Consider the following 24637-nt stretch of genomic DNA (forward strand, 5'->3'; position numbering starts at 1 on the left):
TACAATTGTATCTTAAACGACATGACTTGTATCACTTATTTGAATCAGATAAGTGAGTTGAACTAAATTAACCTTCCTTGAATGGATTTTCTTTCTTTATGGAAACCTGCAGGGGGCTGCCCATGGGTGGCATAATGTTTGGATGCTGAGTTGGGGAATTAAAGGTTGGAGGCAGGATTTGGACCAGGAATGAAGTTAGGATAAAGGCTAAGGTTCGGGTCTCACGAACCCAACCATAGAATGTTATAGAGTTATGTTGAAAACTGAGTCATTCAGGTCGTGGTGGAGTCATTCAAGTCTCAGGAACTATGAGAGTTCTAATGATAAAAGCAGTTTGTAAACTCTGCCTACTGGGAACATGACTCCTCACAAAATATGCTTGCACTTTAAAATACATTTGACAGTTTTACAGATTAATTTTTGAGGTTGAATCATCATGACTATACATACATACATATACCAAAGGCTTTTTCCCCCTTACAAGGGCGGTAGCCAAAAAGAAAAAGCACAAAAACCATTCCCACCCATTCCATCCCCAACACACTCCACTCCCCTCCACCCTCCTCTTATCTTGGCACCTCCTGGATGATGGGTCATCCCTACATCTTGTCCACTGCCCTGGGTCAAAGGCAGTGTTGCAAGACACAGCACATCCACAGCAAGGCCGCTTCATTAAATCAGCGACCCCCCTCTCCGTCTCCTCATGCAGTAAAGGAGAAGACAGGGTGAAATCCCTTCGGGCTGCGTCAAATTTTTCTCACACATACTACCTCATCCCCCATCCCCCCACGCATTCCACCTCATGCATCACAACATCATCCATATACAACCATTCTCCATTCACCCCTGTCTTCTGTCCTCTCCCATCCTTCCTCAACCGACATTCTGCTCTTCTCCAAAGCCCCCCTCACCCCATCCATCCATCTCATCCTAGGTCGCCCCCTCATGTTCACTCCCTCCACATCTGCCTTCCATACCTCTTTTACTAGTCTTTCTTCACTCATTCTTTCCATGTATCCAAACCATCCCAATACTCTTTCATCCACCCTATCTCCCAACTCCCTTACCACCACTGTTCTCCTCCTCACCTCCTCATTTCTCACTCTATCTAGCCTAGTAACCCCTATCATACTTCTCAGACACCTCATCTCAAACACATTCAGACTTCTCTCTTCCTCTATTATGTTCCATGTTTCTGCCCCATACAGTGCTGTTGGCACAATCTCTCCTTCATACAATCTACTCTTAGCATCCATTCCCAAATGTCTATTCCTCATTACACTTTTTAATCCACCAAGGCATTTACTCACTTCTCTCAATCTACATTCTACCTCCACCTCCACTCCACCCTTTCCTGCCACATTCGCACCCAAGTATCTAAAACTATCCACTTCCTCCAGTCTCTCCCCCTTTATGCTCACTTCCAGTCTGCTGCCACTTTCACCCCTTGTACATCTCATCACCTAACTTTTACCCACATTTATCTTCAATTTTCTCCTTTCACACACTCTCCCGAACTCTGTCACCAACTTTCTCAATCCCTCCTCTGATTCTGCTACAAGCACAGTGTCATCTGCAAACAACAGCTGGCTCACCTCCCATTTTTCTCCATTTTCTTTAAACATCTCCAATCCCTGACCCACCACCCTTGCATTTACCTCTCGCACCACCCCATCCATGTATATCTTGACTATACACAAGATTATTTTTGCTTTCAAATGTTGTGACAATCACTCCTTCATACACCTCTTTGCATCCATTCCAAGATGCCTATTTCTCATGACACTTTTTAATCCTCCAAGGCATTTACTTGCTTCTCTCAATCTACAACTTACCTCTACCTCCATTCCTCCCTTTCCTAACATATATAACCCCAAATACCTAAAGCTATCCACTTCCTCCAGCCTCTCTCCTTTAAAACTTACTTTAAATTCATTGCCATCCTCTCCCCATGTACATCTCATCACTTTACTTTTCCCACATTTACCTTCAACTTTCTCATATCACATACCTTCCCAAATTCCATCACTAACTCCCTTAATCCTCTCTCTTACCCTGCCACAAGTGCAGTTTCATCAGCAAACAACAACTGGCTCAGCTCCCACTTTTCTCCCTTTTCTTTTAATATCAGTCTCCTGCTCATTACCCTTGCCTTTACCTCCCTCACCATCCCATCCATGCACATATTGAATAGCTATGGTGACATGGCACATCCACTTGCTCTCTATCTTTCTAATTCTAATACAGGCTCTACTACTCTTATAAAAGGTCTTGACTACCCTTAACAGCTTTCCCGCAATCCCATATTGTGAATGATATTTTGACATAGCCCGAATGGATTTCTCCACATCTCTTTTTTTTTTTTCTTCTTCTTCTTCTTCTTCTTTGCATGAGGGGTTGCTAATTGTGTGATGTGGCCTTCCTGTGGATGTGCTGCAACTTGCTGCATTACTTCTAACCCAAGAAAGTGGGCAAGATATAGGGATGACCATTGTCTATCAGGAGCTAAGATGAGGGCGAGGAAAGGGTGGTGGATAGGAATGAAATGGGTGTGAGTAGGTACTTGCTTTTTTACTCTGCTACCTTCCTTGTAAGGAGGAAAAAGTCCTTGGTATATAGAATATATATATACATATATACACATATTTCGACTTTTTTTCCACACCACCACTGAGGTAAAAGCCAAGGTGCGTTTTTTTTTTATAGAGGTTTCCCCTGCAGGCCTAATCCTCATTTGATTTTGATAAAAATCTAATCAGAATATTCATCATCTGAGCTTTCTGTAATGTTGATTCTGAAGGACTCAATGTATTTTTCTATCGTTATATCTTGTACAGCATCCCGTTTTTGAAACTCTTCTGCATGTCTTACAGCTTCCATCCAGTTGACAGGTGTCACACTATCGATTGCTTCTTTGGCTAAAATGTTAAGATCAGCCATCTTAGAGCTATTTTTTGCCACATATGACTTTACTTGAGCCCAAATTAGTTCAGTGGGATTATATTGGCAATGATAGGGGGGAATCCGCACAATCCTGTGCCCTGCTTCTTCAGCAATGGTGTCAATCGCGTATTTTGTGTTATCTTTGCAGATTTTATTTTGTGCCAGCTCATACAACTCAGCTTTTGACAATGCACTACTTGGCTGAACTCGCTTCTTTATTAGCCAGTCTTTCAACTCTCCCTTTCTCCATGATGGGGTTGGTACTTTCTCAAGCATCGCATTGTGGCAAGATGCATTATCCATTATGATGACAGAGTTGGGCATAATATTTGGTATTAACTGCTTTTTAAACCACTCCTCAAAAAATGAGGCATTCATTTGTTTATGGTAGTCCCCATCATTTTTTGCCTGAAAAATTAGCTCAGCATTGCAGACAAAACCGTCTCGTGTCCCTGCATGGACAATTATCACACAATTGCCTTTTTCAGTGGATGGGTTTACTCCTGTGGCTTGTGGAGACTTGGTGTCAGTCCAACACCTCCCAACCCAGGTCTCGTCAAGGTAAACGAAGTTGTGAGACAATTGCCTGAGTTTCTGCATTGTTCTCAAAAATCTTGTCCGAGCAGCAACTATATGGTTTCTTTCCATAAGAAATTTGCGGCCATCAACTTTGGCATACTTAAATCCGCTTTGTAAGAGAACCTTACGGAGGGAGTGAAGACAACCATCAAAAGAGATTTTTTCTCTTAGCTCCTCCTTTATCTTGTACAGAGTGGGAATCTCTTTCCTTTCATAGAAGCCCACAACACATCTTCTCAAGACATTCTTATCAAAGTCATCGAAGTCTGTAACAGGGGCACTGCGAATTCTCTCCTTTGGTGAAGAAAATGTAGGTTTTCTTGGTGCAACATCTGTGTTACAGGTGGAGAGAATCCTTTTCACTGTGCTTTTGCTAACATTGGTGGCTTTTGCTGTCCGTGCAAGTGCTTGTGTGGGTGGCAGTAAAGGTCCTCTATTTGCCTTTTCTTGTAAAAAATATTTATTCACATTATATATAATCTCTTTTGCTTGGCTATGCAGGATGCGAGAGTGCAACCTAGATGAGTCGTCCAAGGTGGCAGAAGTGTGAATGATCCGGCCTGCTGACTGTCAAGGACACATTGCCAAGTGAAAAGGAATGTTTACAGTCATTGTCTTTCCTTCAAATCCCAATCTATTCCTAATACCATACAGTTGTATTATGAATATATATACTGTATATATATATATATATATACCCAAGTATACTCCATAAATAGATAATGTACAGAATAACAATGAGACAGATCACCATGTGCAGGTCATCGCTAGATGTGTAAACAAATGGGGTTTCCCCAGGCCATCCCAAAGGGCTCAAGTTGGCATAATTTGAACTATTCTATAACTTACTGGTTGATAACAGTTGGACTACAGCTAATACCTGTACATAATAGATCTGGCCATTGTCTAAAAGCAATCATGCCTTACCTCACAATCTTCATACTCTTCTGGTTCCTGCATTGCTAGTACCCGTTCTTTTAATGGCACTTTCTGTAATGCTGTATAACCAGTTAATGGTTCAAACCATGGATCTTCCTGCCCAAAGTTGACCTAAGAATGAAAATACATCTACAATATGAATCTTTTGTCAAAAGGGAATTGTAAATTCATCAACAAATAATCAATTTCATTTATCCAGAAATCTACCTGGAATGAAGATTTCTTGGTAACAATGTGTGGGAACAGAGCAGCATCACCAATCTCTCTGTGATGAATTTCATAAGCTATGCCTTGATGTTCACCATTTACTGAGAACAAAATAACTGCTGGTTGAACATCCAAATCAAGGAAGCATCCAACAACATCACCCTTCCCAAACTTTATGCCATAATCCTGAAATGAAATAATAAAATTTAACATCATCCTTTAATCAATGCAATACAGCAGGATATCAAACCTTAAATACAAATAACACATCAAATTCTAACCTTTAACTTAAGATTACTTGAAGCTTTTGCAGTGCCTTCATAACCATAACTAAGTGGCTCCTCTCCAAGCATTAACCCAGTGTTGTCAACTGACCAGCCAACACGAATCACATGAGGATGTTCTTCATCAGCTTCCAGGTGAGGAACACTAAGATGCTCCATCACTTTCATTTCATAAAACACCTTTCCTATGGTGAAGCCATATGTTGCTCTCACTCCATGCCACACAGAACTAAAGCTTTGTCCAGTTATGGGATATGCTGACAATCTATCTTCCTTACTTATGATGAGACTCATATCTGAATTATCTGAAAAAAAGAAAGAAAGAAAAAAAGAATAATAAATATTGGACACTTTCAATACAATGTGACACAAATCAAGCAAAATAAGCAACATGTAAACACTGGAAAATATGATAAACTTACATCTGTCAAGCACTACCAAGCTCTTGTCAAACTCGTATTCATCTTCAACATCTGATCTGAATTTCTTTGCTGCAGGTGTCATTTTTGTTCCATCAGCTGCTCGCTTTTCACCCCTACGCCACTCTTCACTAGATTCTACTTTCACTTCTACTGACTCCTCCTTTATGTTCATTGATTCCTCATTGTCATTTTCATATTTAATATCTGTTTAAAAATGAAAATTCGAGCACTGGTTAGTATAGTAACTATGAATAACATTGGTAACATAATAGTCAAAACCTTGCTGTGTCACTCAGAAGTAACCTCAGTAGGTAAACAAACCTTCCACTAGGACCTGTTCAAACCAAACACTTTCATTCCTCTCACAAGGTTCATTTTTTATTACAGACAAGGGCATTTCCTTATCCTGCAGTTCTTCTTTCACTTGTGGTGCAGCCTCCTCTTCCTTAATTTCCACAGGCTCCTCCTTTATGTCTATTGATTTCCCATTATCATATTCATATCTAATTCCTGTTTAAAGATGAAAATTTATTCATTGATTAGTATAGTAATGAATAACATTGGTGATACAATAGTCAAAACCTTGTTGTGTCACTTAAAAAGAACCTCAGTAAGTAAACAAACCTTTCACTAGGACCTCTTCAAACCAAACCTCATCATTCCTCTCAAAAGCTTCATATTTTACTACAGCCATGGGCACTTCCTCATCCTGCAGTTCTTCTTTCATTTGTGGTGCAGCCTCCTCTTCCTTAATTTCTGTTACTATGAACTTCAAATCTTGTTTCTCCTGAGACTCTTGTTCAAACTCATCTCCAGAGCTAGGTTCACCGATGAACTCTGGCTCAGTTTCTGGTTCAGACTCTGCATCCTCCACATCTATAAGACTTGTTTCTGCACCTGTAAATTTGAAAATATTTTTTAATGATGCCTTGTCCCTTATCATTTCAAGGAATCAAAGGTCAAATTTCCTATCCTAACCATTGCACAACACTCCACACTTGGGGGTATCTTGTCATTTCTTCTTATGACTGCATAGGTTATGAGGTTGGAAGTAAAAAATAAAAACTTAGCCAAAGAAAATCATCACTGGGAAACCAGTCCCAGACTATATTAAAGGTGAAGTATTACACTGGCTGCAAGTTGTAAAATACAAAGAAAACCCAGACAATTGAAAGACATTAGAAACTAATAATTAAGAAAAAACTAACAAACCAAAGGTAAAAGAACATAGACCAATTGCTCTCACAAATACATTAGCAGAAATGTATAAAAAAAGATATGGCAGAGATAAATAGGGGAAAAACAAAAATAAAGGATATAACAGTAAACAGTGGTACAAGATAAGGTTGTACTGGATCACCACTTGTTTGTATTAATAGTAAACCCACTCAGAGAAATTATATGAGAGTAGACTGGGACTCAAGAATGAAAAAATCTATAAACTAGTATTATATTATACTGATGATGGTTTGGTGCTGGGAAACAGCAGAAAAAAAAAAATGAAAACGAAAATCAAACTGATGATGTAACTATCAAAACAGCATGACTTCCACATAAAGGAAAAAACTACTGCATACTTATGTGTATATATATATGAATATATATGTGTACAAATATATATATATGTATATGTTAGTAGTCCTAACTCCCTCACCTAACCTCTTCTCGGCGTCTCACGACCCTACTGACCCGAAAGCGGTCCCAGGGGCCACGCTCGCGTCTCCCAGCTGCGACACAACCCAGAGCTTCCTTGAGGCCCACGGTTGGGACAAAGCCTTCTTGAGGAACACACATGCAATGCCAGCGTCGGCCAGCCACATGACACGAGAACTAAAGCTAATGACTGGCAACATCGACTGTCAAGTCCATGATGACCTGGGTGCTCCAACGCCCTACCCACTAACCACGACAATTTTTCAAGTGTATTTTTTCAGGGAGATGCAACCATGCTCCAATGCCACCGTACGTTATCCCAGGACGCGTTCCAGGTGCGAGATTCCCTGAGCAGCCTCCCGAGATGCACCAACCTCTTCGACGTCATCCACGACGTACAGGACAACTCCGGTCCCACGGGGGTAGCCGAGCGCCCCGAGGCTTGCTACCACGTGGCAAACGGACCGCCACCTGCTGCTACTCCTGCAGTCTGAGGGCCAGCTCCACCCCCGCCTTCAAGTTCCGGCCCAGTCGTGAGGACAACTCCCTTGACGATTCCTTGTCGAGGCTCCACACGACTTCACTTCCAGCCTCGACTTCCGTGGGGGCGTGTTAGTATTCCTCACTCACCGGTCCTCACTCTCTCGCCTAATCTCTTCTGGGCGTTTCACAACCTTACTGACCCGCAAGCGGTCCCATGGGACACGCTCGCGTCTCCCGGCTGCGACGCAACCCAGTGTTTCCTTGAGGCCCAAGGGGCCTCGTGCAATGCTAGCGCCGGCCAGCCACGTGACACGGGAACACTGGACCTATTGAAGAACGTATACCCTCTGTCTTCGTGAATCACCGGCGTCAAACGATTTGCCCCCGACTTCCCACGCAGCACACGTGTCCTCACGCCAATTAGGAGCAAGGGTCATGACCTGCCCGTGTATATAAAGGATGGACCAACGCCCGAAGATCCAGATCGTCTCGGAGCTTAATATGTGAACCTGGCTCGCGGCTCTTGCTTTCTCACCCATCCCCCTTGCTCCCTCGCAAGCAGATCACCCGAGGACACGACTTGAAACACAGTCGTCACCTCCCTCGCCGTCTCGCCCCCCCCCCCAACTGACGCCCAACTTTTGTTAAAATCAACTCTCCAGAGTTTGCCTTCAACCAGCCTAACTGGCTGCCCAACGTGGGGCAGACTAACAGCCTAATAGTACATATGTGTGTGTATATACATATATATATAGAAAGAGAGAGAGAGATACACAAGAAAAATATTCACAGCTTATATACTTCATTTTCCTTATCCCGTTCCCCCCTATCTCCGTCCTTCTTGTGCTCCGCCTCACCTCAAATTCGCTAGTGTTATGCCTTCCGCAAGGATATAAGGAAATATGTCTAGGAGGGGTTCGTACTTAGTGGCCTTGATGTGGGTAAGGCAAATCCAAACGGAAGTTAACAAAGATAACTAATTTAATGTATAACAAAAAGCCAACAAAACAAATATAAGAACTTTACAACAACAAAATTAATCAATTGACAATTAATTCCTCCACCGAAAACCAAGTCATGAGAATATAGATTACGTGGTGACGCCACGGTACTAGAGCAAAAGCAATATGGGAGAGATATAGTTACGCGCCGCTCAGCCAACGAAAGTGTGCCCACTAGGAGCCGGCAGATGCATTATATATACAGTTGGCGAGGACGGGAGGAAGGCGAAGGATGACAGAACTAGTTCACGTCCGTCGGCCTAGAGAGAGTAGATCCCACAAAGTATACAAGCAGTTTTTACCGTACATACGTAATTACCTAACAAGTACAGGATAACACAGATACAGATATTTTTAGATACATGGAGGGTGGTGGGCCATCACAACGTATACAAGCAATTTACAGTACATACATAATTATCTTACAATTAAAGATTGACAAACAGATACAGACATTTTATATACATGGAGGATGGTGGGCCATCACACACCCCCCCTAGAACTCATCAACTCTGGAGAACAGACGAGTTGGGAGTTCTAATCAGGACGGCTAAGGGCATCAGCAAGGAGGTTTTCAGAACCCTTGATAAATTTTATATCGAGGAGGTATTGTTGGAGGAACAAGGACCAACGTAATAGCCTCCTATTATTGTTCTTGTTCCGTTCAAGGAATATTAACGGATTGTGGTCCGTGAATATCCGTAAGGGGGTCGAGCTGGGTGTTACGTAGCATTCGAACTTCCGCAGGGCAGAGATGATAGACAGTAGCTCCTTCTCGGTGGTCGAATACTGCCTTTGGTGTTTATCTAGTTGAGCCGAGTGGTACGCGACAGGATGCAATATCCCATCATGTTCTTGGAGTAGAACAGCTCCGACGGCTTGATCACTTGCGTCCGTCTGGAGAACGAAGGGGACGTCAAAGATCAGCTTCTTCTGAGGATGCAGTCGGTACGGGTGCTGGTGGCTAGGAGAAGTTCCTGGATACAGTTGAATCTCATGGGACGTCAGGTTACAACGGCCAGGATTATCTCGGAACAAGGATCTGTGACTAGAAATAATTTCAGAAATTTCCTTAGCTTGATCAGGATTCAAGTGGTTAAGGTACGAAAGTAGGTTGTTCAAGATGTCGCTGTTGTTGCCGACTGTGGGAGGATCGAAATGTGGCAACGTCGATTCGTGGACGGTCGGTTGACATAGGTATTTTACTGGGACCATGATTTAGCGAAAGCAATGGTTTGACTGAACTGTCTAGTGGTATTTTGGCAAGGTATGGCTTAAGCAAGTTAACATGAACAAGTTGAGTAGTTTTACGTCTGTCAGGGGTTTCTAGTACGTAATTATATTCTGACATCTTTTTCTGAATTTTATAAGGACCATGGTATTTAGCGTGAAGAGGCTGTCCAGAGATAGGAATGTATGCAAGAACCATATCTCCCTCCTTGAATTCTCTCTTACGAGATTTCTGATCAAAATTAACCTTCATTTTACTTTGTGCGTGTTCAAGGTTCTTCAAGGCAAAGGAATGAATTCTGGCTAGGTTATCCTTAAGGGAAACAATATACTGGTTAACAGACTGTAAAGGTGAGGTAGAAGAAGATATGATATGGTCCTTGATTACCTTGAGGGGTCCCCTTACCTTCCTTCCAGGCGCGGATATAAGGGGGGGGCCCAGGGGGCCCGCCCCCCCCCCCTTTTGGCTTTGGCCCTTTGGCCCGATTTCATTTCAGTTCACTATTTCATTTTTATAATCCATGTTATAATCCATTTTTATTATCATTGTATCATTTATGGAACCGCCGTCTTCTCTTTGCTTAGGCTGCAGTGTGAATAATCCTTTCAGTGTAATAACCTTTGCATGTTACTTTTAAGGCTACTATTATAGGTAATAATATAAAGTATAATGCTTACTGTCTTATATATATATTCTACATTTAAATTGAGGTCTAATGTCTCTAGGTCTCTAGCTATTAATTTCTTACTTCAATAAAGTTTTGATAAGATACAAAATTCCTCTCTCATTTGAATCCGAAGAGAAACACTGGCACCTAGAGCAGATGGTTATGCCCATTCATTTAGGTCAGTCCGCCAGTTATTAACAAATAAGAATCCCGTGAGTGGAGAAACGGTAATGCTAATGCTCGTTAAACAACCGAAAATTCTGCCGTCGGGCCCCCCCCCAAACTTTGTTCCTAGATCCGCGCCTGCTTCCTTCCATATAACAATTCAAAGGGAGAAACACCCAGAGCTTCGGATGGTGTTTCACGTAGCGTAAAGAGGAGGAAAGACAATCCCTCATCCCAGTCACGGTCTTCCTCGTAACAGAATTTACGTAGCATATTCTTTAACGTTTGATGACATCGTTCTAGAACTCCCTGACTGGCGGGGTGGTACGCTGTAGACAGAGACTGTTTAACATTTAATTCCTTGAGGACTTGGGTAAAGAGTTTGCTAGTGAAATTAGAACCTCTATCTGACTGTATTTCCTGAGGAATACCAAAGGAAGTAAACATGTGAGTTAAACACTTAATTACACTCTTAGCAGAAATATTCTTTAAAGGAAAAGCTTCAGGGTACCTGGTAGTGGGACAAAGAACTGTTAAAATGTACTGGTTACCCTTCTTGGTTTTAGGCAACGGGCCTACTATGTCAATCACTAGTTTCTGAAAGGGTTCACTAGGTACTTTAATGGGTTGAAGGGGATACGAAGGAATAGACTCGTTTGACTTGCCTACTATTTGGCAAGTGTGGCAACATTTAACGAATCTACTTACCTCTGCTTTCATGCCAGGCCAAAAGAATTCTGACAAGAGTCGTAAATAAGTTTTCTTAATACCTAAGTGTCCTGAGTGTCCAGCATGAGCAATCTCTATTACCTGAGTCCTCAAGTTAACAGGTAGAACAATTTGGCGACATTCTGCCCAGGTATCATCATCAGAAAGGTGACGAGGTTTATACAATCTCACAAGTATTCCTTCGTGCAAATAAAAGGAAGGAGTATGTAGGATATCCTCCTTGGGAATAGCTCTATTAAACAAGGGAGCTAATGAAGGGTCGTTCTGTTGAGCCTCTTTGATGCTCAGCTCGGAGGGTAGAGTAAGCGGGGTGGTTGGAGAGGTAAGAGTTGGTTGGTTAGCTGGCGCTTGGGATCGTGTGATAGCACAGGTTGGAAATAGGTTGGGTTGGGTTTGCTCTATGGTAGAAGTTGGGTTATATGGTAGGGGAGAAGTAGAAACAATTAAAGGAGGATGGACTAGTTCTCCTGCTAGATCGTTACCTAGTATAAAATCTGCTTCAGGAACAGGTAGGGTTGCCGTTTCACTTACTCCTACGGAGACAGTATCCTTGATGAGTCCACAGTTCAGGTGCACCTTTGCCAGAGGTACTGAGAAGGGATTGTGGAAGTCCTGCAAGTATACACGTTCTCCTGTATAATTACGTTGGACTCCCGGCAGTGCTGACTGAAGTAGCAGGGACTGTGCTGCTCCTGTGTCCCGTACTATTCGGAGGTTGTGTTCTACGTGGTCTGAACCAAGTGATACTGTTCCCGTTGAACGGAAGGGCTGAAAAGGATCTACAGAATTGGCAGTAGAATGGTTAAAGGAAGCTACAGATTTTATATTCTTTTGAGCTACTTTACATTTTGGGTCTGGGCAATTTGCAATTACATGTCCTGGTTTCTTACAGAAGAAACAAACAGGGAAACTAGGGCTATAAATGTTCCCATCTTTACTTCCACTAGTTGGTTTTACATGAGGTTGTTGGCGGTTACTGTCCTTTCCAACATTTTTGTGAATCAATGAGAGGGTATCAGTCAATTTGGCTGCTTTCATAAGGTCAAATTCCTCCTTGTCAACAATGCGAATTTTCAAGTAGTGAGGAATTTTACGCACGAATTCCTCTAACGCGATCAAGTTCACTACTTTCTCAAGATTATCGGCTGATGCCGATTTAATCCACTTAACGCTCGTAGTTTGTCTGACGCGAATTCCATATATGTCTGATGGCTAAGTTTGTTTGAATTTCGAAATGCTTGTCGATAACCTTCGGTGGAAATTTCATAAGCGGAAAGAATTGTCTGTTTGACCGTTTCGTAATCAGTGTTATTTTCCAGATTGTTACATACTTGTAACGCTTTTGTGGACAACTTTGGTTTAATTAACCATATCCAATCTGCTTGGGGAATTGCAAAATGTTTACTTGCTTCTTCAAATTCTCGAAAAAATAAGGTTGGATTCTCGTCTGAGAAAGAGGGAATAAGTTTGGTGTAATGCAAAAGATCTAACTTACTTGAATTTGAAACCATTTGTTGACTTGGGGTCAATAGTTCTAGCCGTTTTATTTCGAGTTCGTGTTGTCTTTGAAACTGTTATTGTTCTTTATCATGCTGTCTTTGTTCTTTATCATGCTGTCTTTGCTCTGTATCATGCTGTCTTTGCTCTCTTTCACGCTGCACTTCGAGTTCCTAAATTTGCAGTTCATGCTTCATCTTCCTTTCAAGTATTTGATACTCTAGAGGGTCTAATTGAATCTCTCGTAGGGCTAATGTCTAATTTGGCTGCAACTATTTGTTCTAAGCGTTCAAATTCTCCGTCTTCGTCTTCCGTTTTCTTTAACTGATCTATGTGACTCAATATTAGTTGAACTAATTCAGTTCTACTAATGTTCGCTCGATAAGTTAATTCCCATCTTGTTGCTATTTCTTTCAGACATTCTTTATTTGGGTTCTGAATTATCAGTTCTTCCACCGAGGGGTTCTCAACAAAGTTTTCGATATTCAGTTCTGACATCGCGAAATTTTTACTTGCTAACAGTTGCTACTCAGCAAGGTAGAACGCTTGGTTCGCTTACGTGGTATACCGGACAAGAGATACAAGTAGAATTATAATACTCGACTCCCACGAACATTATAAATCTTTGGGACAGAATACATTAACCAAAACTACATGCCGTAAGTAGGATAGAATTAACGTTCCCACACGTATCCTAAACGGATCCTACTTCAGTACTCTTACGAAATTTACAGCTGCAAGAGTTTAACGTGGTCATGTGCAATGGCGTATTTACGATTAACTGAATTACTGTACTGGGGTACTGAGTTGCAAGTTTACCGGACAGATGGACAATTTCGATGGTTGTGGGAATGCAAGTGTAACTTATGTATTACGTTTCGCTCGTATATCTCACACCAAGATCTAAGAATATAAGGTCTAACCACTTCCGACCGAATTTCGAGGGAGTTGGCGCAGCGGGCCCGTGAACGTCACCTGGCTGTTCAAAGTGGGGTTAGCGGGTCCTACAGCTGTCAGTTGAAGCTGGTCCGTCGTTCAAAAATGACGTTGCCTTCGCTCGCACTGCTCCACGCAATTAGTTATATTCTGACAAATATTATATAAAATATATAAATATATATAAAATATTATAGTTCCTGTCTATATATATGAATATATAATATATATGATATATAATATATATATATAATATATAAAATATTATAGTTCCTGTCTTCCTTGGCGTTTCACAGTTTTCTTCAGTGTATCACAAAGAGAAAATGGACTCAGCCAAATGACGTCAGAAGCTGCGCAGAAGAATGTAAACGGTCTGACCTGTATATTTAGACCTTGTCTCACACCTTCTTAGTTTTTGTTCGGGTAAGAGGATTCCGACGGGCCCCCATTATATGTTATGCCTTCCGCAAGGATATAAGGAAATATGTCTAGGAGGGGTTCGTACTTAGTGGTCTTGATGTGGGTAAGGCAAATCCAAACGGAAGTTAACAAAGATAACTAATTTAATGTATAACAAAAAGCCAACAAAACAAATATAAGAACTTTACAACAACAAAATTAATCAATTGACAATTAATTCCTCCACCGAAAACCAAGTCATGAGAATATAGATTACGTGGTGACGCCACGGTACTAGAGCAAAAACAATATGGGAGAGATAAAGTTACGCGCCGCTCAGCCAACGAAAGTGTGCCCACTAGGAGCCGGCAGATGCATTATATGTACAGTTGGCGAGGACGGGAGGAAGGCGAAGGATGAGCCGGACAGAACTAGTTCACGTCCGTCGGCCTAGAGAGAGTAGATCCCACAAAGTATACAAGCAGTTTTTACCGTACATACGTAATTACCTAACAAGTACAGGATAACACATATACAGATATTTTTAGATACATGGAGGATGGTGGGCCATCACAACGTATACAAGCAATTTACAGTACATACATAATTATCTTACAATTAAAGATTGACATACAGATACAGACATTTTATATACATGGAGGATGGTGGGCCATCACACTAGTCAACTTTGATAATCTAATAAATCCTTCGCTATGGTTATTGCAAGGCTTTGAAACGATGTACGCTGCTCCGATTTTTTTTTTTTTCTCTCCGTTTTCTTAGTATTTTGTGGAGCACCTCTGTATTTTCCCAGTCAGGAAGGTGGTCAAAATTGTCTACATGAACCACTGGAAAAATTTATGTCCGTTCGGCTTTTACGTAATTTTTGTGTTCATGTAGCCGTTTATTATTATTCATTCTTCTGCCAGTTTCCTCAAAATAACTGACGGGACAGCTTTTACAAGGAATTCTACATACCAGGCTGTTCCCAGCACCTACATGGTACTCATTTTTTATTTTGCTTTTAATTATGTCATTTATTCTGGTCCCTGTGCCTTATGCAATTCTTAACCCTGCCTTGGTGAGCAACTGTCCACTTTCATTCGCGTGTTTAGAGTTGGGGATGAAAAAAAAAAAAAACGCTGTCACCTTTCTCATATTTGGCCTTCTCTGTTTTTTTTTTTTTTTTTCATTCTTAAAGCTTTTCCTTTTGGTTTATGTAAGAGTCCTTGTGGGTGACAGTTTCCAAAATATGTCAAAAATGTATTCAATTTCACATTTGAGAAATTCCTCACTGCACACCCGGTATGCTCTCAAAAAGAAACCTATTACCACCCCGCTTTTAATTCTTGGATGGTGAGCAGAGTAGTAGTGGATAATGTCATTTTTATCTGTGTTTTTTCTAAGTACTGAAAAAGCAGTCTTGTTCCCTTTTCTCCATATTACCGTGTCTAGGAAGGCCAATTTGTCATTCTCCTCTTGTTCCATAGTGAACTGTATGTCTTTTTCTATCTCATTGAGCATGTTTAATTTATCACTGAGATCCGTCTCCCTGGGGGTGATAACAAGTACATCATCAAAGTTGACTGGCGACTTTGTTCGAGGTGAAGCGGAGAGAAGGACGGAGCTAGGGGAGGAACGGGGTAAGGAAAGTGAAGTATATAAGCTGTGAATATTTTTCTTAGTGTACACCGCCTGGTGCCACTCACCACCAGAGTTGAACAGATTGTGGCCTGCCGCGTGGCCAGGGTCCTGCAGCGCGACTCCGAAGGAGTAGCACAGAGAACACTACGGCTTGAAATGACGCAAGAGAACGATGTCCTCCGCCGCAACCCGTGGCTACTCCAATCCACCCTGGCCACCCACAGCCTCGCCCACATTAACGGCTGGCGCTGGCAACACGCCGACCTCCCGGCCCCCACCTACCGAGCCCCACCCCCGTGGGAGCCCCCCACAGCAGTTCTCCACCACCTGGCTACCGGCCAGCAAGGCGCTCTGCACCACCGAGGAGCTGCGGCATCACACCCTCATGGCGGTGGCGCGGGTGTCTGAGCCGGGCGGTGCCACATACTACACCGACGGCTCGGTCGACTACGAAATCGGCAGGACGGGCGCCGCTGCCATCACCGCTGGGACCGAACTGCTCGAGAGGACGCCGGATTACTGCTCCACCCTGCAGGCAGAGCTCGTGGCCATCCACCTGGCCCTGGACCACGCCCAGAACCGCCAGGAGGCTACTGTGGTCCTACACACAGACTCCAGGACGGTGTGGCAGGTCCTCCAGCAGCCGTGCCCCAGCGACAACGTGGGACTCGTCACCGCCATCCTGGGCAGCCAGCAGAGCCTCGCCGCACAGGGACGTCGGGTAAGGCTGCACTGGATGCCCAGCCACGTGGGCATGCGAAGCAATGAGTCCGCCGACGTTGCTGCAAGAAGAGCCGCTGGCGCCCCCCACGTAACCAGGCACGTGCCACCTAGTCTGTCGTACGTGAAGGCGCGAGCCAGGCGTGCCGCAGCCCACCGCGCCCACCAGACTCACCGGCAGTTAGAAGGAGCAAAAAGACAAGCTGCTTGGTACGCCGCCACCACCGACTATCAGACGTTGAGCGCCTTCCATCAACAGCCCAGGGCTGACGGCGTACTGTTGCAGAGAGTTAGGCTGGGCTACTGCACCAGGGAGGAGCTGTACGACGGCTTCCAGGGGCAACAGTGCGATCACTGCGGTAGGCACAGCCGCCACCCTCTGCTGCACTACCTACTGTCTTGCCCGGCCACGGAGGCCCTCCGACCAGCGCCGCAGACCCCCGCCCACCCTGCAGAAGGCAGCCTCCTCAGCAGTCGGGCAACGAGAGCTGCCCTCCTTGTCCGCCACACGCCCATGGACGTGATGCTTGGGGTGCTCAGGGCGGCGCCCCCCCCCCTCGCTGACCTCCCTACGCCCTCACCTTTCACCCGCTAGGGCACGACAACTCCCCCACTGGCGGGCTGTTGCCCGCATTGTATATCAATGTATGTATATCTGTACATATTTATACAATAAACCTTAATTAATTCTTAGTGTATACTCTGAGGAAGTCCTCTTAAGGACGAAACGTTAGTAATAAAACTCCTATTTTTTCGTTTACCTCACCACCCTTTCCACTCACTGCCACACATATTTCAATATGTATATATATATATATACATACATACATATACCAAAGGCTTTTCCCCCTTACACGGGAGGTAGCAAAAAAGAAATAGGCATAGAAACCACTCCCACCCATTCCATTCCCTACATACTCCCCTCTCCTCCACCCTCTTCCCTCCCTCACATCTTGGCACCTCCAGGATGATGGGTCATCCCTGCATCCCGTCCACTGCCCTGGGTCAGAAGCAGTGTCGCAAGACACAGCACACCCACAGCAAGGCCGCTTCATTAATTTGGCAACCCCTCTCTCCGTCCCCTCATGCAGAAAAGGAGAAGACGGGGAGAAATCCCTTCAGCCTGCGTCAATATATTTCTCATATATACTCCCTTACCCCCATCCCCTCATGCATCACAGCATCATCCATACACAACCCTTGTCCATTCACCCCTATCTTCTGTCCTCTCCTGTTCCTCCTCAACAGACATTCCTCTCTTTCATAATGGCCCTTTAACCCATCCATCCATCTCATCCTAGGACGTCCCGTCATATTCACTCCCTCCACACCTTTTTCACTAATTTTTCTTCACTTACTCTTTCCATGTGTCCAAACCATCCCAATACTCTTTCATCAACCCTATCTCCCAACTCCCTTTCCAACACTGTTCTCCTCCTCACCTCCTCATTTCTCACCCTATGTAGTAACCCCTATCATACTTCTCAGACATTTCATCTCAAACACATTCAAACTCCTCTCTTCCTTTCCTATGTTCCATGTTTCTGCCCAGTACAGTACCATCGGCACAATCACTCCTTCATATAACCTCTTAGCATCCATTCCCAAATGTCTATTTCTCATTACACTTTTTAATCCATCAAGACATTTACTTGCTTTTCTCAATCTACATTCTACCTCCAGCCTCACTCCTCCCTTTCCTGCCTCATTCGCACCCGAGTATCTAAAACTATCCACTTCCTCCAGTCTCTCTCCCTAAACACTCACTTCCAGCCTACTGCCACTCTCTCCCCTTGTACATCTCATCACCTTACTTTTGCCTACATTTATCTTCAGCTTCTTTCTTTCACACACCTTCTCAAGCTCTGTCACTAACTTCCTCAATCCCTCCTCTGATCCTGCTATAAGCGCAGTATCGTCAGCTGCTTACAACATGAGAGGCACACAAACACTTGCCGCAGCCACCACAAACACATCACACCCGCTACACTACATAGCAGAACACCCACACACACCAAGAAACATTAAAACAACACCCAAAGACCTTTATCACGCACAGATACTCTCTTCTCTTCCTCCACAACCACCAAATACCAGCCTCCGGAAACATATTCATAATCATATCACTCACCGCTCCATTAACACACTGAAAGACAACACACTGCTGCATGCCAGACCCCCTGATATCCACCCTTCTGAATCCTCTCTCCCACGAAAGGACAGAGTCCACTTGGCCAGACTGCGGTGCGGTCACCACCCAGCACTTCTAAGCTACCAGAAGAGGCTGGATGACCGCATTGTGAACAGCTGCCCAGGATGTAACACTTCACCCTATACCATACAACACATAATGGAAGACTGCATTATACACAATCATGCACGCAAACAACACAACATACGCTCTATAAAGGATTTGTGGGAAAACCCAGTTTCGGCTATGGCATTCCTTGGGGAGACGGGACTGCTCGGACAGACAGTCTAGGGAACGACAACAACAACAACAACAACAACTGGCTTATTTCCCACTTTTCTCCATTTTCTTTAACCATCTCCAACCCCTGAGCCACTACCCTTGCATTCATGCATTCACCTCTCGCACCACCCCATCCATGTATATATATATATGTATATATATATATAATATATATATATATATATATATATATATATATATATATATCAAACCAGCCATTCTCAGTCCACTGCTGAACAAAGGCCTCCTTCATAGCATTCCACGATTCACATGACCGCGCCAACCTCTGCCACGTCACTCCTGCAAACTTCTCAATCTCATCTCTCCACCTGTCTAGTCTTCTTCTTCCACACTTCCCATCTTGTGGCGTCCACCCAGTAACACACTTCCTCCATCGCTCATCAGTCGTTCGTACTAACTTGACCTGCCAAATTCCACTTGCTCTCTTTTACCGCCTCTACAATATCTTTCAATCTAGTCTGCTTTCTCACCCAACTTGCTGTCTTTCGGTCTCTCAGCGTTATTCCCATCATTGATCTCTCCATTCTCCTTTGTGCAGTCCTTAGCTTTGTTCCCATCGCCTTCGTCAGTTTCCAAGTCTCACACCCGTAGATTATTGCTGGTTGAATACATTTGTTGTAAATTTTACGTTTCAAACATAAAGGTAGAGAGTCTCTCAGGATCATATTATACTTACCAAACACTTTCCAACGAATTGTATTATGTCTTTTTATTTATCATAATATTTGGTTATTTTCTCCATTTGGTCTAAATAATTATACTATTCAACTTCTTCAAGATTATAATCTCTTTACTTTGAACTTTCGTGTTGAACATTACTTTGGTTTTTATTCTTATTCATTTTTAAACCTACCAATATTCAGATGGTCGGCTGCAGAAATTTAAGAGGCGTCATGGTGTAAAATATCTGAAAATCTGTGGTGAAAAAGCTTATATATATATTCCCTGTGGTGGGGGAAAAGAATACTGCCAGCAAGTATTTCCACTTGGATCGTAAGAGGTGAGAAGAAAGGGACGGGGATTGGGAGTAGGCATCCTTCTCCTTGTAGCCCCACAGGGGACATTCCTAAAAGAAAAAGTAAAGAAAAAGAATATATATATATATACACATTTATCAACCACATTTCACTTTAACTCTAAGCCATCAACATCGAGAAACTCGAGGAGGCATACTTGCAGAAATTGATACATGGTACAGCTATGGATTCAAACCTTCACTAGCACATAAGTGATGGTGACTTAACTGATTGCACAATCAAGAGATATTATGTGTGTGTGTGTATATATATATATATATATATATATGTGTGTGTATAGATATTATTCATATATACATGTATATATATATATATACATATATATCATATACATATATATGCTCAAGTGAACCTAGGAAACAGCAGAGAAGGCTTTGCCCAGCCACAAGCCAATGAGAGACTGTCTCACACTGCTGTTTTGTACATTTGAAAGTGAAACCACTGTTCATTTACCATTCAGAAAATCCATGAGCCTTCAAGAAGTGTAAAGTCCAGAAGAGCAGGCTAAATGTGATGTGGAGGTCCAACAGCAAGGCCTGAGTGACATATGACCTTTTTACTGATTGGATCAATGAGGTGTTTGGTCCTTCGGTGAAGAAATATTTGCTTGAGATTAATCTGCCATTTCATGTCTTGTTTGTTAAGGACAACACTCCTGCCCATCCTCCAAGTCTAGAAGATGACCTCCTTGATGAATTTCAATTCATCAAATATCAGTTCCTGCCCCCTAACACCACTCCTAGTCATCTAAAACATTAAGAAGTTCTATGTTAAAACACTCTTTGAGCATTGTTTTGAGGTGACTGATAGCACCAATCTCACTCTTAGAGAGCTTTGGAAAGACCAAATCCACATCATTGCCTACCTCAAGATGATCAATAAGGCATGGAAAGGAGTTACCAAGAGAACCCTTATTTCTGCTTGGAAGCTTTAGCCAGACAGTGTTGCTGAACATGACTTTGAGGGGTTTGAGTAAGTGCCTATGGAGCCTGTAGTCGAAGAGATTGTGTCTTTGGCCAAGACCATGGGGCTGCAGGTGGATAAGAATGACATTGATGAGCTTGTGGAAGAGCATAGACAGGAGCTGACCACTGAAGAATTTATGGAGCTGCATTCTGTTTCACAGAAAGAAGTTGTGGATGAGATTTAATAGGAGAGGAGGAGGTAACAGCTTCAGTAGAGCAACAATCTTCCAGTGTAATAAGGGAGATGCTTAAGTTTGTAATCGCAGTAATTGGCTGAGGCTGAGTTGGTTGGCCAAGTTGGCCCTACACTATTCATTTTTCACCAGACAACTAATACCATGTTATAGGGGCGGGTTACAGTTTCCTCACACAACTCATAACTTAATCACTGAAATAGCATTCAGCCCTTTAACTCTAGATTTTATTTTTGTTCTCCTATGGATCCATTTCTCCATGATATTTTTTATTAATGCAATATCACTGCACAAAGTATTAACACTGAAAAAGGGGGAGGCCCATACACAGTGGCCACAGAAAGTTTGTATCATGAATTCCATGAAGTTGTGGATGATCTTAATTTAAGCAAAATTTGTGTAATTGATGAGGAGAGTTGATTTAGAACAGAGAAAGACAGAAAAAAGTCATATGATGGGTATCTGAAGAAATAGCACCCACAAATTTTAGGGGCAACATTTAAAAAAAACAACTAAACACAACATAGCTATGGGTTCACAATTAAAAGTACCAAATAGGTTCTATTCCAGTATCACACAAACACGTTTTTCACTGATAAACATAAAAGACTGCAGGAGACCATAAGGCCTACATTAGACAGTTTCATGCCCATTACATCCCCTAACATAGTTAGCTAACCTTCTCTTAAAACAACTGATTGTTTCCCTTTTGCATTTGAATATCTATTTTTTTTTCCTATGTAATGGTTATAGTTAGGTTAGGTTAGTGGTTATCGGACAACATAAAGTTCATGTTAGACATCCGTGCTTGCATGATTCTGAAATTCTACCTCCAAACTGAAGTGAAATAAAACATGTGAATTCCCATTAAATCTTTTAGCTTTGCTTGTATTATTTTTTTCTAGAAAAAGTAAGCAAGCATACTTCCAAATCTTGCTACTAGGTCATACATTCAACAAAAATACAAACAATTCTTGTAAAGTTGCAGGTCCCATAAGTAACTAGTATGTGTTTATAAGTGCCTAACAAATTCAACTTTTGCTTTGTATTGTTGCACTATATAGTAAAAGTAGTAAACTCATGTTACCTTGCATGCAAGTTCAACATTGTGCAACAAAGGTGCTACCAGAACTTGCCAACTTGTTATACGAACATAAGTGCAAGGCTCTAGGACTGCAGATATTAGACAATAGAAAAGGAGACATGATAGAGGTATATAAGCTTAACGGTTTAAAAACTGTTAGTATAATAATGGGAATATGAGGGCATTCGATGAGGAGCTGGAAACTGAAGGACCATTTTTAAAGAAAATTCTCTTAGAATAATAGTTATAGATAAGTGGAACGGGCTACCGAAATATGTTCTGACGGCGGCTAACATTGCCAATTTCAATGAAAGATATGACATGCACAATAATAGTGTAAGGGTCTTGCACTTTTTTTCGGAGGTGGGAACAGAAAAAGAAACTTACTTTTTTACCCACCTCTAAGTTATTACTTGATGAGTACATATAAAGATGAACATCCTTTCATGCAGTTAAATAAAATTTATATATTATTAATAACAATCGATACTGCCAAGTTTAAGACATGACCATCTGCATAGTACCTTTTTGGATGGAAATTAGTATACCACTCTGTATTAAGGATTAATTGCATTATTATACATACTAACAAACTGATTGTCATCACTAGTTTCCTAGCTCGACATCAAAATAATACGTGTGTTTACTAAAACTCAACTATTGGCGTGCGGACTACGTTTGTTTACATTCATAAAACGTAGTATTCTCTAAATTCTAAAGCTCGTATTATCACGGCATTGCAACACATTTCTATCTAGTGAGTATGATTATCCCTTGAAAAAAAATTACTCATTTGTAACTCCGTAACATCTACAACTTTCCTACATTCATACAAATGTTTAGTTTTACGTTTCTAAGACAATAAGGTTTAAATGACTATCATTATGTTTCATATGCAAATGAAAACTAAACTGATTCAGTCTGATACTAAAAACTCAACAGTTCATATTACAACTGTGTAACCATCTTATACCGCAGTTTCAGTGACAGGTAACCATTCCATTTGTGGCGAATACAATCTAAAGCCACAGTTCCCGCAATACTCAATTATCTAATTACTCCAGTCATTCGGTGTCTACTATTTGCATTGCAATGTAGTTTCTTATGGAAACAAAAAATAATACACAAACCCTACCTTCTGCTGTTTCAGCTTCCAATGCCTCGCGTAATCTTACAACAAGCACCGGCTTGTTTCCTTTACTGTCTAATTTCCTAGATTGTAGCTCTGTTCTTAATTTTGCTACCTTTAACTTCTCTGGGTCCATTATTTCACTCATTTGAGCTATATTGCACAATCATATTTCCTAGCACGACCACCAACAATACCTATTTATTATAAAAGTTCGCTCAGGCTCTGCTCTCAATTCTTAGTAGATTTTAACTTGAGCCTTCAGTCGCGGATCGGTGAGCCCGCGATACGTCATTCCAGGGTTGCCTGATCCCACAATATTTATTGGCATCTGTTATGATCGTTGGCATTTTTGGTAGTGTTTTCGGAAATTTGCAGTTTTTATGGTGTTTATTAAAGGATGATAAAATCTTAGAAATATCCAACAAGTCATATCCTTCATTGAAAGCAATTATTTCTTGGTCTGAATTATTGAAACGCGCGCGCGCGCAGTTAAACGAAAACAAATACAGACAAGGTTAAATCTAGGTTATCTATGTACCAGTTATTCATAATTTCTGTAAGATTTCAGCTACTAATTCCACATCAGGTTCTGATCTTTCAGTATCCCTTCATATGATCATACATATATATATAGATTCTTTTAGCATCTCTTCTGATACTAGAAAATCCTTGCAGATTGGAATTATTTGACTTGAAGTGTGACATCATGATCATTATCAAATTTGTCCTCAAGAGCTTGTACCCCATCATACTTCTTACTTTTGTTTTAGATAAGACAGCCTGACTAAACACTCTCAAAAAATGCATTTGATATGGGCCGACATAACTTAATAATCTAAAAATAATTTTTGCCAAAGTTTTGAAGCAACACAGCCTACCGGCTGCATTTTTTAAATTATAAATACTGTATCAAAAAATTAATCTAATTAAGGTCAATCCCTGCATTTGTCCAGTCACACAGCCTGATAATTATGTATTGTGTTTACAAGACATCAATATTTTTATCTCTTGTGCAAAAATCAGCTATTTTCCTCTTGTGAGACTGAACACATTTACTCTGGGAGCGTAGAACATCAGAGTGAAAATCTTGTAAAGTATCAAAAAACTTTAATTTTTCTGGCTCTGGTAGCCTCACGGGTATTTCGTCTACTGTTGTCTTAAAAAATAAAAAGAGACATGAATGTTTCATATTTAGTACCTGCTCATTAGATTCTTTTCTTTCTGACAGTTTC

The 24637-nt window shown here is 41.8% G+C and overlaps 1 protein-coding gene across 1 annotated transcript; it reads right to left on the reverse strand.

Annotated features, from left to right (window-relative positions):
- Positions 1-2741: 2741 nt before the first annotated feature.
- On the reverse strand, positions 2742-23654 carry LOC143022129 (uncharacterized). Its single transcript, XM_076180150.1, has 8 exons — positions 23409-23654; positions 5999-6271; positions 5696-5884; positions 5375-5578; positions 4950-5257; positions 4669-4854; positions 4450-4572; positions 2742-4089 (listed from the first exon to the last, which is right to left on the reverse strand). Exons 1-8 carry the CDS (start codon positions 23548-23550, stop codon positions 2752-2754), a joined length of 2763 nt encoding a protein of 920 aa, XP_076036265.1. The 5' UTR covers positions 23551-23654; the 3' UTR covers positions 2742-2751.
- Between the last annotated feature and the right edge of the window lie 983 nt (positions 23655-24637).

The sequence above is a fragment of the Oratosquilla oratoria genome, chromosome 43 (assembly GCF_046742065.1).
Source record: "Oratosquilla oratoria isolate Oo_2021 chromosome 43, ASM4674206v1, whole genome shotgun sequence".
NCBI classification, from domain to species: Eukaryota; Metazoa; Arthropoda; class Malacostraca; order Stomatopoda; family Squillidae; genus Oratosquilla; species Oratosquilla oratoria.

Coding starts and splice junctions, on each gene's coding strand:
- LOC143022129 (XM_076180150.1), bottom strand. CDS start 23,550: ATGAGTGAAATAATGGACCCAGAGAAGTTAAAGGTAGCAAAATTAAGA. Junction 4,855..4,949: donor CAAGTAATCTTAAGTTAAAG/GTTAGAATTTGA, acceptor ATTTCATTTCAG/GATTATGGCATAAAGTTTGG. Junction 4,573..4,668: donor CCAAGAAATCTTCATTCCAG/GTAGATTTCTGG, acceptor TTTCATTCTTAG/GTCAACTTTGGGCAGGAAGA.